The sequence below is a fragment of the Saccostrea echinata genome, unplaced genomic scaffold (genome assembly GCF_033153115.1).
Source record: "Saccostrea echinata isolate AGI-Se365-2 ecotype Australia unplaced genomic scaffold, CSIRO_AGI_Sech_v1 ptg000022l, whole genome shotgun sequence".
NCBI lineage: Eukaryota > Metazoa > Mollusca > Bivalvia > Ostreida > Ostreidae > Saccostrea > Saccostrea echinata.
The window spans coordinates 1,738,888-1,755,429 of NW_026889771.1; the positions used below are offsets into that span (position 1 = coordinate 1,738,888).

At 32.5% G+C, this 16,542-nt stretch overlaps 1 protein-coding gene across 1 annotated transcript; it reads left to right on the forward strand.

The window, feature by feature from the left end:
* Positions 1–854: 854 nt before the first annotated feature.
* Positions 855–12,768, forward strand: LOC133190202 (PDZ domain-containing protein GIPC1-like). Its single transcript, XM_061325697.1, has 5 exons — positions 855–1,265; positions 3,776–4,145; positions 5,116–5,216; positions 8,672–8,753; positions 9,798–12,768. The coding sequence occupies exons 1-5, from the start codon at positions 963–965 to the stop codon at positions 9,983–9,985; spliced, it is 1,044 nt and encodes a 347-aa protein (XP_061181681.1). The 5' UTR covers positions 855–962; the 3' UTR covers positions 9,986–12,768.
* The last annotated feature ends 3,774 nt before the right edge of the window (positions 12,769–16,542 follow it).

Below are 16,542 nucleotides of genomic sequence, written 5' to 3' on the forward strand. Positions count from 1 at the left end.
ATAATATTTTTTCGTTTGTTTGCTTAGATATATTAACATAAAAAAAATGTGGCACAGTCAGTAAAAGATTTCTATCATAGGCACTCCCCAGCTTAATTGTTAAAATATATATATATCTACTATACTATAAACATAGTAGATATATATTTCTTAACAATTAAGCTGGGGAGTGCCTATGATTTCTATGACCCACTCTCATCATGGTCCATATAAGTTCTTTTCTTAGCACTTAAATAAAATAAAATTAAATTAAAAAAATAAAATAAAATAAAATATAATAAAATAAAATAAAATAAAATTAAATTAAATTAAATAAAATTAAATAAAATTAAATAAAATTAAATAAAATAAAATAAAATAAAATAAAATAAAATAAAATAAAATAAAATAAAATAAAATAAAATTAAATTAAATTAAATTAAATTAAATTAAATTAATGAAATGAAATGAAATTAACAAACAAATATAATATAATTTGCAAACAAGCATGCCAAATTTTGGCTGTATCCTTTGAACCAAATTTGAATTTTTTTTTACCAGATTTGTTTACTTTAAGTATTTTACAGCCTTTTTTCATTAAACGAAGCCAGATTAACTTGGGCCAATCAAAGGGATAGGTAATTTGTAGGTGTAAATGAGGACCTTATGGGAGAGCTATTTCAAATCCGAAAATATTGCACCGATCAATTGAAATTTTCATTGTGTATTCCATGTCAATGAAACTAATAACACTAAAGAAATAATAAAATAACCAAATTATTTGACAGATAATGTATTTCTAATATTTAGTAAAAAATCTCGAAAAATTTTAACCGGATATCGGAATCCACATTTTTTCCTCCATTTACCTAACTTCCGCTTTCTCGCTAAGGTGTATCATTCCAAGGGTTACCTGAATCTATGTGATTTTGTGGCGATCGGAAAGGTTTTATTGAGATATCTGGACTTTTATTTTAGAAAGGATGCATAAAATATTCGGAAAAAAGAATAAAAGTAAAGACAATCTCGTGGAGTATTCACAAAATTCTACGGGAAATGACGGACCCCGCCCAGCGGAGGGGAACAACACACCTGACACTAATGGTACAACGCAACAACAACCAGCGGTACAGAAGAATGAGCCTCCTCCTCAGCCGCCCCGTCCTAAACTAGTATTCCACTGTCAGCAGGCTCATGGGAGCCCAACGGGTATTATCTCTGGGTTCACCAACGTGAAAGAACTATACCAGAAAATAGCCGATTGCTATGATTTACCTGTTTCAGAAGTAAGTGAGATGATGTATTATTTACTTTCATTTGTTTTTGTATTAGTTACTCTCTATTTGTTATTCAAAAAATGGAACACATACATTTTAATTACGTTTAAAGTTATACTAGGTTCATGTGTTAAATATTTAATGTTTATTTTAAATGTCGTGGTACATAGAACTAAAAGCTAGACCATTATTTGAACTTGTAAGTAATGTGTATAGCTCCATGCTTTGCCTGACAGTTGGTTATTGGTTTGAATACTGAAGTCACAGGTCACTGTTTTTTAAAACTGAATATCTAGAAATCATCCTTGACTGATATTATCATTCAATTTTCATTCTTTTTGGGGTGATTGAAGTTGGGTGGGTGGTATGAGTCTTTGAATCCCCTCTTTACCATAAGCACTCAGAGCTCCTCGGATGGCTCATACCTCTCATGAACAGTGTGCTACCAATTTGCAAATACAATCATTTGACCCAATCCGAAATTCTTCCAAATATTATTCCTTTGAAAAACCAATATACAAGGAAGAATCAGACAAGATAGGAAACTTTTTTGGAAAACTTTATGCAGTGTAAAATATGAATTGAATTAAAAGGCAGTTCCGTCGGAGAAATGTATCATTTGATGCATATTCCTCCACCAGTCACATCTGAGGTTTGTAAAGATCGTAGTGGAGTCAGCTCAGGATTGCTGATTTTACCATAAGGGTTAAAAAATGGCCCTGGATAAATGTATATAGCCTTATGAGCAATAAAGTTATGAAATGGATCCTGCTATAGTGTTGAGGTCCTGATAACTCTCATCCCAATTTGAATTAAGGTAGCATTAGTAAACTAATGTATGCCACATGGGTTATATGCTACACTTTTACAGAGAATTAACCTTGTACTGATGATTAAATGCATGTACACAATTATAAAAGCGTAGTACTTTCAACATCACATTTAAAAATTTGAAGATCGCTATTACATGTACACTTTATTTTCCACTAGAAGTTTTACTTTAGACAATAGATGTTACCAATTGCATTATCACATGTGTAGTGATTTTGATTAGGAAATAATGTTTCCCATTTCATTACTAACATCAACAAATGTTATGCAACAAAATAGAATCCGATTGTACACTTGAACTAAAAAATGTGAGTCATGGGATTCCTTAGTAAAGGTACGTGGGTTCAGGATAAAATCAAAAAAAGAACATGAAAAGGTAGAAATCATTCAACGAGAGGAAAACTGAGATAAGGGAGGAGAAAAATATATTTTTTTTTTAAAGAGATGTATAGTAAAAAGAGATGTACAGTATAAAGAGATGTACAGTATAAAGAGATGTATAGTAAAAGGACATATAAGGAGGGACTATGTTCAATGATCAGCAAATCTATCTCCTCATAAATATGTTCTACAATGTAGATATTCTTCTTTGATAATCTTCTACTTGGTCAAAATAATTTCAGTCAGGTTTTACTCTGTATAGTTAATGAAGATGTTAGTCATGACAACATACAGTCAATAATATGGTACTACATTTCAAATAAGAATATTTAAAACTGATATGAAATCAATAAATAAAAGCACAGTAGGAGAAACATCACATTGGGTATCTATGGTGATAGTAGACATTGCCTATTGAGTGAACACTGGATTTATAGGTAATATGAAAAAATGAAAGCTGATGCTTTGGACTGATTGACAATAAAAGGACAGGTATAAATATGGAGTTCCTGGCTAGCCTCTGTATGACCCCACCTTATTTATATATGCTTTTGCATACTGTACATATTTATATAATTGTATATGTCATGACTATACACAGCCACAGCTACATGTACATATATTAACTCGTTTTTAATTTTGATTATATCATCCAATATACACTGTTATTATGTAAAAACTAGGATGAGATGGTTGAGATTTTTCTCAAATTTCACTTCTCAGTTTGATAAATCTATGATTTCTCAGATGACAGTTTGCAGATACTGTCACAGATTGTATGGGTCAATGATCAGTACTTCATATGTGTTGAATTAATTAGGCTTAATTCAGTGTTGATTAATTATGGATACAGATTATGCTATTTTCAGTCTTTCTGTTAGCACAAGTAAATTAATACAGTGAATTTGATCAATCCTAACACATTGTACAGAGGCATTAACAGATATTATATATATACAATACTTAAACAAATGTCATTCAAATATCTACCATATTTAATGTGCCATTTTTACTAATGATAACAACTTCTATCATAATACCTTCTAAATCAGGAAAATAAAACTGTACATTGGTTTCTCATTTAACTTTTCTGTATTTTATGAGGTATCCAGATTGTGTTAGTGCTTTGGCAATGCAAGGTGACAGAATTTAGTTCCTGTAACACTAAACTAATGTAATGTGTGTAAATGTAATACTTATAGAGTATCTAGAACAGTAATATAATGTTAAAATACTAAATACTAAACTTTGGCTTAATTAATAGAGTCCTATGATGCACAGTAATTAAAACTCTGTTATAATTTCAGATACTCTTTTGTACATTGAATACACACAAAGTGGATATGTCCAGATTGTTGGGTGGGCAAATTGGTTTGGAGGATTTTATATTTGCCCATATCAAAGGTCGCCCCAAAGAAATGGAGGTGACAAAGTCCCAAGATGCATTAGGACTGACCATAACAGACAATGGTGCTGGGTACGCGTTTATCAAACGAATAAAAGAGGACAGTATTATGGACAAGCAAGAACTGATTTCAGTTGGTGATCATATAGAAAAAATTGATGGCAAAAGTTTAGTGGGCTGCAGGCATTTTGAGGTGGCTAAGATGTTGAAGGAGATTCCTAAAGGAACAACATTTCTCATTCGTGTCGTGGAGCCCATGAAGTCAGGATTCTGTAAGTGCATTTTGATCTCAGTATGAAGTTCATGTGTATTTAAGCACTATAAACTTTTTATTTGTACTTTAGAATATATTTGTTTTGTTTTGTTTTGTTTTGTTTTGTTTTTAAAAGTTTGGTTTGCCGTTTGTAGATCAGCATCTTTTAACTTTGAAAACAACCTTTATTATTGAAAATTCTTCCAATTTGATTTTTTGGGGGGTAAATGACGTCATGTGGTTGGATTTTTGGTGATCAGTGTTTAAAGTGAATATGATTCTTTGTTTCTAAAGCATATTTATTATTTGACAATATCCTAGCTGAGTTTTTATTTAAAAAAAAAGGCAAAGCATTTGACAATACAATTTTAGCAAAAAATATGATGCAGTTTGTTTTATCATCTGATCATGCAGCAAGTATGGGTAAAACATGTGTTTTATATTGTGATTTTGATCCGGTTCTCTTTTCATTTTAAATATGATTACCTTCATAGAGCAGTTTAAAAAATATTTAAAAAAAAAAAGAAGATCTGTTTAATCATCTTTTGATAAGCACTTCAAATCAAACATTTTTAAGCTGTTTATAAAGATGTTCCAACTGAAAGATTTTTTTTTTTACAGCTGGTTCAAGTTTTTCGCACTTAAGAAAATATTAGTGTCAAATATTATATACTTATTAAGCTTTATTCCATCTACCAATTATATCTTACTGAGAGAAAAAAAAGTGGTAGATAAAAAACAATTAAAACAATAACTGCAAATGGGAACCTTCTGTTGTAAGCCACTAAGTTGTTTGTGTTGTTTTTCATGTACAGATGTCACCAAAAATTCAACCTACAGTGGACTTGCTTGTTTCTGCCCCAGTTAGTCCCTGTAATGTTGTGATTCTGTGACAAGTTTTTATTGTTTTAGATAAATTATGTTTACAGTAAGTACTTCAAGGTAGGGTTAGAAATACTTTGGTCACATTTACCTTTTTATATTCGTAGCTTTTGTTGAGAAATCCAGTGGGAAAAAGGGAAGTGGAAATTTAGGATCAGGCAAGCAGACATTACGACTTAGATCATCAGGGCCTGCCACAGTGGAAATTGTGAGTATTACAGAAAGGGTTAACTTTGTACATATAAATTTATAATTTACCATATGTACATGGTACATGTACTTTACTTTTGTCACCATTCAGCATTGAACTTCATTGGCCATATCAATGCATAAAGTAATAAAGATCTATAATGGTTTACTGGTAAAATTGATACAGTTTAGCAGTGACATAAAATGCATTCATCTAAAATTGTTGTCACATTCATTCATGTAGATATTGAATATTCTTATCTTTGTTTAACTCAGAGAAGTAATATTTCTTATTTGAATATTTTGATGTCGTTTATAATAAGGCCAAATAAAAAAATATGTGTGGTTCCGGTTACCCGACCTTCCCTATTTTATACCCCCGACCCTAAACTTTTTTTTGGCAATTTTCATATTTTTTCCAGAATTTCCCCCAATTTCCATCAATGGCTCCAGTTTAAGTTTTAGTTTCAGCAATGACGGCCTCCTTGCAAAACATAGTGCAAGTGTTTAATAGTGTTAAATCCAAAGCAAGCTAGCATGTAGGTGTCCCCTACCAATATTGACTAGTATATTATCACACCACATCTAAATGTCATTTGCAAAGCAGTGATAGGTATTATTTAGAAAAAATGAAGAAAATCATTTTGTTAAAAAAAAAAAAAAAGAAAAGAAAAAGAAAAAAAAATCCCTACCTACCTACCCTGATTTTTTTGGAAGTGTAACCGGAACCACACATATTTTTTTGTTTGGCCTAAAGCAGAAGTTAAAAAAAAAAGTTACATGTATGTGTACATAAAATTTTGGTATGGTTTATGATATCACAGGTAATTTCCATGTGTTTCTGTAAAATGACACCTGTACAGTTCCCAAATGTCTCTTACTATATTAAGCAATGAAGCATTATTTATACCAGTACATTAAGTTGATAAGCAAAAATTTCACCAAGTTTATTTTAACCAAAGATGTGAAGTGCAGGAAATGAAGGCTGATGTTAATGAGATAATTAAGGCTAATTAAACAAGTCTCCTGTAATGTATGACTACACTGTGTATAGAGTACCTGACATTGATCTGTTTCATCATGGAGGAAATGTCTCCTCAGTGTTGTTCTCATCAGATACGAGAGTGATACATTGCTAGACTGATAACACTGTTTATTCATACCTAAGGTATTCTGGTTAAACTAATCGACCAAGATAAAAACGTAGGTTTTGGTTGACCTTTGACAAACTCCCCAGCAGAAAAAAAAATCTGGACACAGACAAATCAAGGGACATCTTAGCTGCTTGCTGGACAGCTTTATATGGAATCCAGTCACTTTTTTGGGAGTACATCAGAGTTTTTAGTGTCAGGGATATAAGTTTAAGAGATATGATTTATTCTGGGGAGGCAGTAAAATGCTTCAGATATTCAGTGGACAGATTGTATAATATGCCATCATGGTCATAGTCTTGAGTTGTACAATCAGTGATAGGTAGCTCCTGACCTTTAGTTTATTGTGACAGTTTATCTTTGATTATGGACACAAGCTTGAGATAACAAACATATAATACAAGCTTGTTTGTGTAATCTGTCCTGTCTGTTACTACAAGACAAGGGCCAATTAGAACTTGTATTGGGTGACATCCAGTCCATAATGGAAATTCAACAAGTCTTTAATTCAAACTATAATAATATGAGGCTACATAAATTTAATTCTCTGGTTCTCAGGCCAATTTTCTCCAAAACAGATGCAGGTGGGAGGCTTTTTTTTTTTTTTAATCATTTTATTGGTGACGAAGTAGATGAGGGAGGTATTTTTTAATACCCTAATTTTCTATACAATTAAGATAAAAATTCTTTGTTCATGATATACTTTCCATGTCTGATCAATAGGTTTGCATTATCCATTGCTAATCAACGTGTGAACATCGTAGGCATTATCTTCAAGTGTATTTTTAAACAAAGTAGCCAAGTTCTCTTTGAAAATAGCTACCGGAAGTGATATTACTACTACTATTTAACTACAAGCAGGGTTCGACATTCACGCTCGTCACCTCGTCATTTTCACCCGATTGATATTAGACGACCTGATTTTCAGTCTGGCTCGCCCAAATGACAATCTGGGACGAGTTGGGAATATTCAATAATGATGTTTAATATTTTAAAATAAACTTTAAAAGGCCTTGAAAACATTGTTTCCTAGCTGTAACCCGACCGCCCCATTCAATTAGCAGCCGCTGGATTTTTCTTTCTGCCAAATCTGTGTTTGATCAATCAGCTGATGTAATTTTTACCAAAAGTGTTAAATTAAGTTTTATTTGAGATATAAAATATGTAAACCTAGTCAACAATCACCATAAATATAAAGAGTAATGATCATTATTGTAACATCTAGCATTTCCCCCACAACTTTCTGATGTTCGTTTTCTGCTGCTAAAAAGCCATGTTGGGTGTCCACTGTAAACATCACACCTGGTTAATTCAGTCCAGGGTTGTTTGACCCCATTTATTTAGGCCTTTTTGGTAAGTGAAAATGAATGTTTTAAACTAGAAACTTTATTTTGTGTCAATATGTGAGGTGAGATTGTATATTAGCAAAAATTAAATAAATAAATAAATAAAATCCCATCCTACCAACCCTTGATTTATTGGGAATATTATACATGAAGCAAACATAATTTTTTAAAGCCTTAGATTAGCATTCTGATTTTGCTTATTAATATTTGTTGCTTGTCTTCTTTGTTTGATAAAATACTGGAAGACAGCTTTGATATTCCAAAAATGTCTGGTTTATATTTTATAATAGCACAACTTCTGTTATCTTAACAAATTTTAAACAATTGCACATTTTTGTTTCTTTTGATATTTTGTTCGGGCAACCTGGAATTCATTCGGGCAACCTGAAATCAGTACCAAGGTTGCCCAAATGGCGAGACCAAATTTTAACGAGTGTCGAACCCTGTACAAGAAAATGAGGACAGAACTCTTTTTCCAGATTGGTTTCCGCATTACCAACTTTTTATTTTATCAAAAATACGATAAAATTTGGAATGTGGCTACCTCAAAACGGATGCGTGCAGGCCTGTGAAGCATAATTTCAATTTTATGTAGCCTTAAGTGTATGACGGGTAATATTTATGAATATTAAAGGTTTTGGTCTACAGGACACTGCAGTTCTTCTGCTCCATATATAATTAACGTTCACCTTTTTCATAAATCTATGCATGGACCTTTGTCCAATTTCTGTAGTTGAAATGTGAAATGAATTTAACCCCCCCCCCCCCTTACATTTAAATACATGTATAAGCTACTGTGAGAACATTTTTATCAGTCACTGGTTTTCCACCAGACAACATTAGACAAAAAAGAGTTCTTATTTGATGCATATGCTTTAAAATATTTTGTAATTTGATGAAGAAGAAAAAAATTAAAATTGAAGGAATTTAAGGTGCTCAGAAATTGTAACATGTTGATAATGTGTGTGTATTTTCAGCCTGATGATGTAGTGAATGTGGCAGTTGACAAAGTAAATGGTTTGTTGGAATCATTCATGGGAATCAATGATACAGAATTAGGTAAGTCTACACTATACAAACAGAGATGTGTCAGGTAGGCAAAACCTACACACATGGCCTCTAAATCATGCTTATAATATTACCCAGTAATTACTGAACAGAAATATTATTATTGAGTGATATGGTTAGCTAGGAGTGATGTTTTCTAGATATTTCTAGAAGTTAATTTTTTTTCTCTTTTCTTCAATGATATCATGTATATGGCAGTTTTACAGCCTCAGGTTTTACCTGTAAGTTTCACTGCTCCTTAACAACAGCAGATTTAAACACCCCCAGCATGACAGACGGCAGGTTTCAAATTTCACAAACAATTCAAATTTACCTGTGGGTTATTTTATAAACATCAGAGTGACATTAGTAAACATTCAAATTCTTATTTAAAAATACCAGATTTTAGTCATGTTTTGTGTTCTTGAAAACCAACTTTTAACTGGTATGTTAATGAAATAAATCAATCTTTAAAAGGTGTCAGCAAAGTTTGGCCAAATAAAGACATGCATTGATTGTGGGGGTGGGTTGGGGTTTTATAATATAACTGGTAAGAAACCCCTTGTAGCATTTAATTTATTTATCGCTAGATTACTGTATAGCGGGAATTTTTAGGGGGGTGCTAACTTTAGCTTATTTTAGCGGTTAGAATTTTAATCGCCAAATTTGCACTCTTGCTTATAGGTACTAAATACAAAAAAAATAACTTAAATACCTTTGATCAGTCTGCTGTTAAATGTTATATCTTTCAACTGGCACTGGTATTTGCTCAAACTCTTGCGTAAATTGGTATTCAAACAAATATATTTAATGTACTGAAACTCATCTAAAAGTTAGTTTTATCATTTTTGCAAAATCACAAAACTCCTTGTCTGCCAAAAAAAGTTGTGCGAAAATTTTTGGCATGCCTTTGAACAAGCAAAACACCAAATTTTACAACCGCTAAAGAAACCCACTATAAGGTATTATTTATAATAAATAAAAGCTTTTAAAGCTTTATTCTTAACTTACAATCTGTGAATTTTATGAATGATGTTAATTATTTTTTGCCCACAGCTCAAACAATATGGGAGTTAGGAAGCAAGAAGGATAATCCAAGTGATTTCGCTATGGCAGTGGACAACTCGGAACTTAAAGACTTTGGTTTCACGGACGATTTTGTATTTGACCTTTGGGGTGCAATTTCTGACGCAAAGAGTGGCCGACTAACAAAGGGTGTGCAGGAATTTAATGAACAGTTTTAGAGATATGTTGTCCTGGGTTTATACGTGTACAAAAGTTGTGGTAATGTGTTGTGATAAATTTCTGTCAACATTCCCCCGTCATTTTGTAATACTGTCATACGAAAACATATCATCATTTTATATAGCAAATTTTTACTTAAAAAGCTTTGCTTTTTTCACCATTTCATCTTTATAAAAGTTATTATATTTTTAACAGATATAGTCAAGCATTCCTAGAAAATTTTCTTGTTATAAGTTGATTATAAGATGATTTAATACCTGTGTTATTTTTTGCAAATATTTTATTGATTGTTATGAATTAACTTAATATTGATACATGTACATCATTTGTTATTTATATGATCTCAAGCTCTGTGAATAATAGTAAAGTAGAATATTTAAGTTCTGGTGATCACACACAAGTTTCTAGTATTTGTTGCTCACACGAAAAATGTCAGCAGTCCATGATTTTTGATCCATTCACCCTAATCCTGAAGGGGGTGAATTTTAAAACAAAGATGCATTAATAAAGGGCAAAAGGTCATAAAATATATAAGGGCATTGAGCAAATTTAAAGCTATTTGGAATTATTTGTTAAGTTGGGATAAAATTAAGAAGGAAGAACATACTGTCATTATAGACCACATTGCTTACCAAGTGACAGTCTTGAAATACTAAAAACTTTTATTTTACTAGGGAATGTGGCTGAACATAATTTTCCATAATTACCTGTTTCAAATGTCCTATTTAGTACGATATTTTACTTTTGAATCAGTGATTATATCCAGGAGAGGACTTTGTCTCAGCCAATCAGGGTGAAGTATGGGAAATATGTCATTTTTACATTTAATGAATTTGCTAGATTTAATTAACATTTACCACTGATTCATCATTTGATAGTATTAGATCAGTAGTGTAAATTTACTTCATCTGATGCCAGTTGTGAACAAAATATGTATGGTGTGCATTTTTAAACTTGTATGGAAGGGGCTGTTGTCCATTTTTTTGTTTTTTAAAATTAATTGACAATTGATGTTTTGGAATTGTGATTCATATGCTTTAAATTAATTTAATTAGTTTATCGTAATAACATCTTTAATGTAGAGCTGTTTTTAATAGACTAATGTCTGTGCCATTGATAGAACTACATTAGATTTAAAAAAAAAAATATTTGCTTGTTTTCAGTCTTAAAACCTTGTGGATTCATGTGATTATAGAATTAATAACTTCTGGGGTTGTGTTCTTAAGCTTTTCCTACACTAATTCAGCAGCAAGTTTTTATGAAATATCACAGCACCATATATTACAGTACACATATCATGTATCAAATGGTCATTGGAGACATATTGTGAATACTTTGAATTAACATTATTTTTTACTTTGGTAATTGTGTTTAAGTTTGGTTTTTCTGACTTAATTATGGTAAAGGAGAATGAGTTGAGAACTGTGGCATTGTGTTCATGATGCGAGTATTACCATATTCATTGTGATATGAAATCCATCTTAATTTACCTTCAGTGCTGTGTTTAGAGATTTTAATAGCTTTAATTGTGACAATAGCTCAGTAAATAATTTTAAGGTTTCATCGATATTTTTCTCATGGCTGTGAAATATCTACATATTCCCTATTTGCTAGTCCTAGTTTTGACTGATCAAATTTTGAAAGAAGTAAAAATGTTGTCTTATTTGTCAAATCTGTGGGAAAATATTGTATTTTGAATTATGTTATTCAAAATCCATGTACAGTAAAACACTCTTATAAGGAGCACACTTTTAATGAAATGATGCTTACAACGAAGTGATTTTCATTCCCTGTGACATAAAAAGCATATTATAAACTTAACCAGATTATGCATATAATGAAACAAAATTGTCTGTCCCTGGTACTTTGTTATAAGCGTGTTTTACTATATGTTCCTCCGTGTAAAAAAAAAATATCTGCTCTGGCCTCTCATGACCAGACATTACTCATTTGAAGATGGTTTATCTTAAACTTTTGTTCAAACAAATATTTTTTTCCTTTGACTACAAATGAATTAATTTCCTACCCTTTGTTTTAAGTCTGTACATTTATAATGTCCGTTTGATGTCAACTGATATATGTTGTGTTGGCTTGTTAAATGTAACTGTCAAAATTTTCTTGATACATTTAATGTTTTAAATATTAAAGGTGCTCTATTGTTTGAGCCATCTACCCTGCAAGGTGGAACATGCAGGCTTTTAGATAAAAAGCATTTGCTGCTATAAATTACTTGGGTACATTGGATTGTGTTTCACTTGACTACAAACATCAATTTCTCCCATCATTGAAATATTAACCTACTTAAAGGAATTTTCTTCTTTTTCATGGTCTTTGGCAGCTGGGAAGAAGGTCTGTCCCAGCATGGCATACAGTGAAGGAAACTGCACTGAAAAGTTGATATTTAACAGAAGCAGCTTAATTTCGAGTTTTTGATTTAACACTCAAAAATTTTTAGACAAGAATTTTATCCAGTCATACTGTAAAGAGTTCATTTCTGACTCAAGAAAATGGAAGCTAATATATGTTGGTGCAACTGATATTGAAGCCTAAGGACATATAAATGGCAGAGCTCATCATATTTACTTCATGGAACAATATAAGCCATTTGTAACACAATTCTTCATACCGGTTTTGACTGACCTTTACAGAGATTTTCATATAGAATTTAGAAGGTACAGACCTTATGATTTTGATGAAATTTATTTATTTAAACAATGTGATGATTGTATGCAAGTGATGATGCTGGTTCATCACAGTGTATAATAAATCCTTTCAATGAAAATTTATCTTGTTTATTTGAGGAGATGAACTGTTTTTGATATACAAGGTAAATTTACTTCGTTATAAAGTACAGAATTATTTTCTGCCTCATTGGTTTAATCTTATCCATATACTAGTATACACTGTACTTTACCCAGCAAGTATTCTTAAAAAAAAGTAGCTGGAGTGATTTCTGTTCTTATTTTTAAATCAAGGTCAAGGATCTTTTTAGTGATCTTAGTTCAGTGTCTAACACCTGAACACAGAGTGTCACTAGGTAAAGTATTTTCTGGTAAAGGTCAACAAAATCTTTGAATGAATTGGGGGGGGGGGGGGGCGTTAGTTTATCTAACCCATTGTTCAGCCTTGTGTAAGCTTTATAAATATGCACCATTAAAAAACGTTTCTTCATAGTATTACTCATGTTTGACATTGAGATTATACAAGGTAAAATAAAAATGGCTTAAAAGACTTTAAAAGCTAGATATTGTATAGGTTTCAAGTTTTAATCATTTAAATATAAAAATTCATACATAAGATCTAGGTCTCACTTCATTTGTTTACCTCTCCTTTATTGCTTCCATTACATTATGAATAGGATGGAACACTGACATACAAGAGTACTGCCCTCACCATACAAACAGTGCTGTACATAACAAGAGGCCCAAGGGCCTTAACGGTCACCTGAGTACAATACAACAATTTAGAGGATCCATAGAGTATTAAAATGAAATGAAAGGTGAAGCTTTGTTGCCCAAAAGCAAGAAAAATAGGGTGATCAGGATCAACAAAATAATTAGTCTACTATTTATTAACAGTTCATAAATTAGGTTCTAATCTAGTCCCCATTTATCACTATCACCATACAATATATTAACAAACTATCAGTGCTTTTGTACTATTTTAATTCCTTGTTGTAATCTCTTACATTGGCCTCTCTTTGTCTTTGATGAACATTTAATAAGACAAGTTATTTTTGTCTCATTTTTATTTATCTATTACTTACAAGTCCACATGATCATTAAAACTATGAAAAAACTTTTTGTATTATACAATAAAAATTCTTGCATAATTCTCTTATTTTATTAATTTTTCAAGTACATTATTTACAATGATTAATTACCAAAAGTAAACGGCAAAGGGGAATAACTCCTCTCAGTAGAATGCAAATTAATTGAGCCCTGGCTAGGACCAGAACACTTGACCAAATGGTCCAGATGTTCAAAAATCTGGTAAAAATACCCTTCCTTATTACAACTTTTACACTTTTTGCCTCTGATATGCCCAAGTGCAGAGAAGATTTTTAAAGAAATAATGCATTTTCACTAGAGATTCACTATATTATCAATAGAGCCCCCCCCCTTCACCACCGAGAAATACCAGAGCCTCTCACCCTGGGACCAGAAGTTTCAAGTTTGCTCATCATAAGTAATCACATTGTTTAACTGCTTAACATTAAGGAGCAGAAAGGATTATTTAATAGAATTAATGCATTTTCACTACATTATCAACAGCCCCACCCTTATACCAGCACATCTGACCCAGGGGTCATGCAATTCACTACTCTGGAAGAAACACTCTTGCTCATCATAACTATATACTTAGCTTCTTTGCTTTTTAACCAGAAGCAGAAAAGAATATTTTCAAAGAAATTTTGATTTTTCACTATATAATCAATAGAGCCCCCCCCCCTTTTGACCAGAACCCTTGACCCTGGGGCCATGAAATTATCAATTTTAGAAGAAGCATCCTTGCATATCATAACAATGTACTTAGTTTGTTTAAATCCTACCCAGGGGCAGAGAAGAAGATTTTCAAAGAAATAATTCACCTTCACTGTAGGAGCTACATAGCCCCACCCTAGCACAAGAACCCTGTCCCTGGGGCCATGAATTTCACAATTTTGGAAGAGGTGTCCTTGCTTATCATAACAATGTACTTAGTTTGTTTAAATAATACCCAGAAGCAGAGAAGAAGATTTTTAAAGCATTAATGCATTTTCACTATATAATAAATAGAGCCCTGCCCTAACATCAGAACCCCTGACCCAGGGGCCATGAAATTCACAATTTTGGTAGAGTTACTCTTGCTTATCATAACTATGTATTTAATTTGTTTAAATAATACCCAGGAGTAGAGAAGAAGATTTTCAAAGAAATAATGCACTTTCACTATATGATCTATATAGCCCCCCCCCCCCCCCAGCACCAGAACCCCTTACCCTGGGGCTATGAATTTCACAATTTTGGTAGAGTCACTCTTGCTTATCATAACTATGTATTTAATTTGTTTCAATAAGACCAAGGAGTAGAGAAGAAGATTTTTAAAGAAATAATGCACATTCACTATATGATCTATATACCCCCCCCCCCCCCCCCAGCACCAGAACCCCTGACCCTTGGGCCATGAATTTCACAATTTTGGTAGAGTCACCCTTGCTGATCATAACTCTGTATCTAATTTGTTTAAATAATACCCAGGAGTACAGAAGAAGATTTTCAAAGAAATAATGCACTTTCACTATACGATCTATATAGCCCCACCCTAGCACCAGAACCCCTGACCCTGGGGCCATGAATTTCAAAATTTTGGTAGAGTCACCCTTGCTTATCATAACTATGTATTCAATTTGTTTCAATAATACCCAGGAGTAGAGAAGAAGATTTTCAAAGAAATAATGCACTTTCACTATATGATCTATATAGCCCCGCCCTAGCACCAGAATCCCTGACCCTGGGGCCATGAATTTCACAATTTTGGTAGAGGGCTCAATGCTTATTACAATCATGTCAACAGTTTGACTGCTTGATGTCCAGGAGTAAAGAAGAAGATTTTTAAAGATTGCATAAATTTTGATGGTTTTAGCCCCACCCCTCAGGCCCCAGGGGGGCAAGGACCATGAAATTCACAAATTTTGTTCCCCTTCACACATAGATGCCATATGCAAAAATTGGCTGAAATTGGTTCAGCGGTTTCAGAGAAGAAGCTGAAAATGTTCAAATGTTAACACACGACGCACGACGGACGAAAACAGATAGCAATAGGTCACCTGAGTGACTCAGGTGACCTAAAAACAAGAAATGTCCTTATATAGGGCAAGACTACAATACATAAAAGGATGTTCTCAAAGCTCAAGCACACAAGCCAAATCTTTCTAGTACATGTATTGACAGTATATTGAGGCACCATGTCAGGTGTACAAATTGTAGTCTTTTGTTCTCCTGAAAGTTTGTATAATTTTGTGTAAAATAAATTCCCTTATTGTGGTCCCACTAAAGCCTTTGACCATATTTGAGCTTGATTCTACACCAATTCTACACCATTTGGGAATGCTTTTATTTACTCTGAATACCAGTATTTTCATTTGCATATATTTCTTTGCAAAAATCTGACTTCCCTATTGTGGTCTACCCTAGCCCTTAGGGCAAGTTTGTGAAGGTATTGAATCTTGACTACATGAGAGTTTCTGCAAGAAATATTGATTATCTCCCTTTGAAGAACATATTCCTTCATTTGTATACATTTGAATTCCTTTCACCCAGAGATGCCTTCTTGCAAGTTTGTTGGCCTGTGTTTCTGCAGGAAATGTTAAAAGTTAACATACATGTATATTCATAGGTTATATATATACACATATACATATACTCATAATTATGTATACATTTTCAGGCCAAACTAAGGAAAGCTCATTTGAGCTTCTTGCTCAGGTAACTGATATTCTGAAGATTTTTTGAACATACACTACATGTACTTAGCTTGTGACCCCAACACCTTTGCATTACTCAGAACATGTATG

Excerpts from the sequence above, each read along its gene's own strand:
- LOC133190202 (XM_061325697.1), top strand. The coding sequence starts at position 963 with ATGCATAAAATATTCGGAAAAAAGAATAAAAGTAAAGACAATCTCGTG. Across the intron at positions 4,146-5,115 it reads GCCCATGAAGTCAGGATTCT|CTTTTGTTGAGAAATCCAGT; the intron begins GTAAGTGCATTT and ends TTATATTCGTAG. Across the intron at positions 8,754-9,797 it reads AATCAATGATACAGAATTAG|CTCAAACAATATGGGAGTTA; the intron begins GTAAGTCTACAC and ends TTTTGCCCACAG.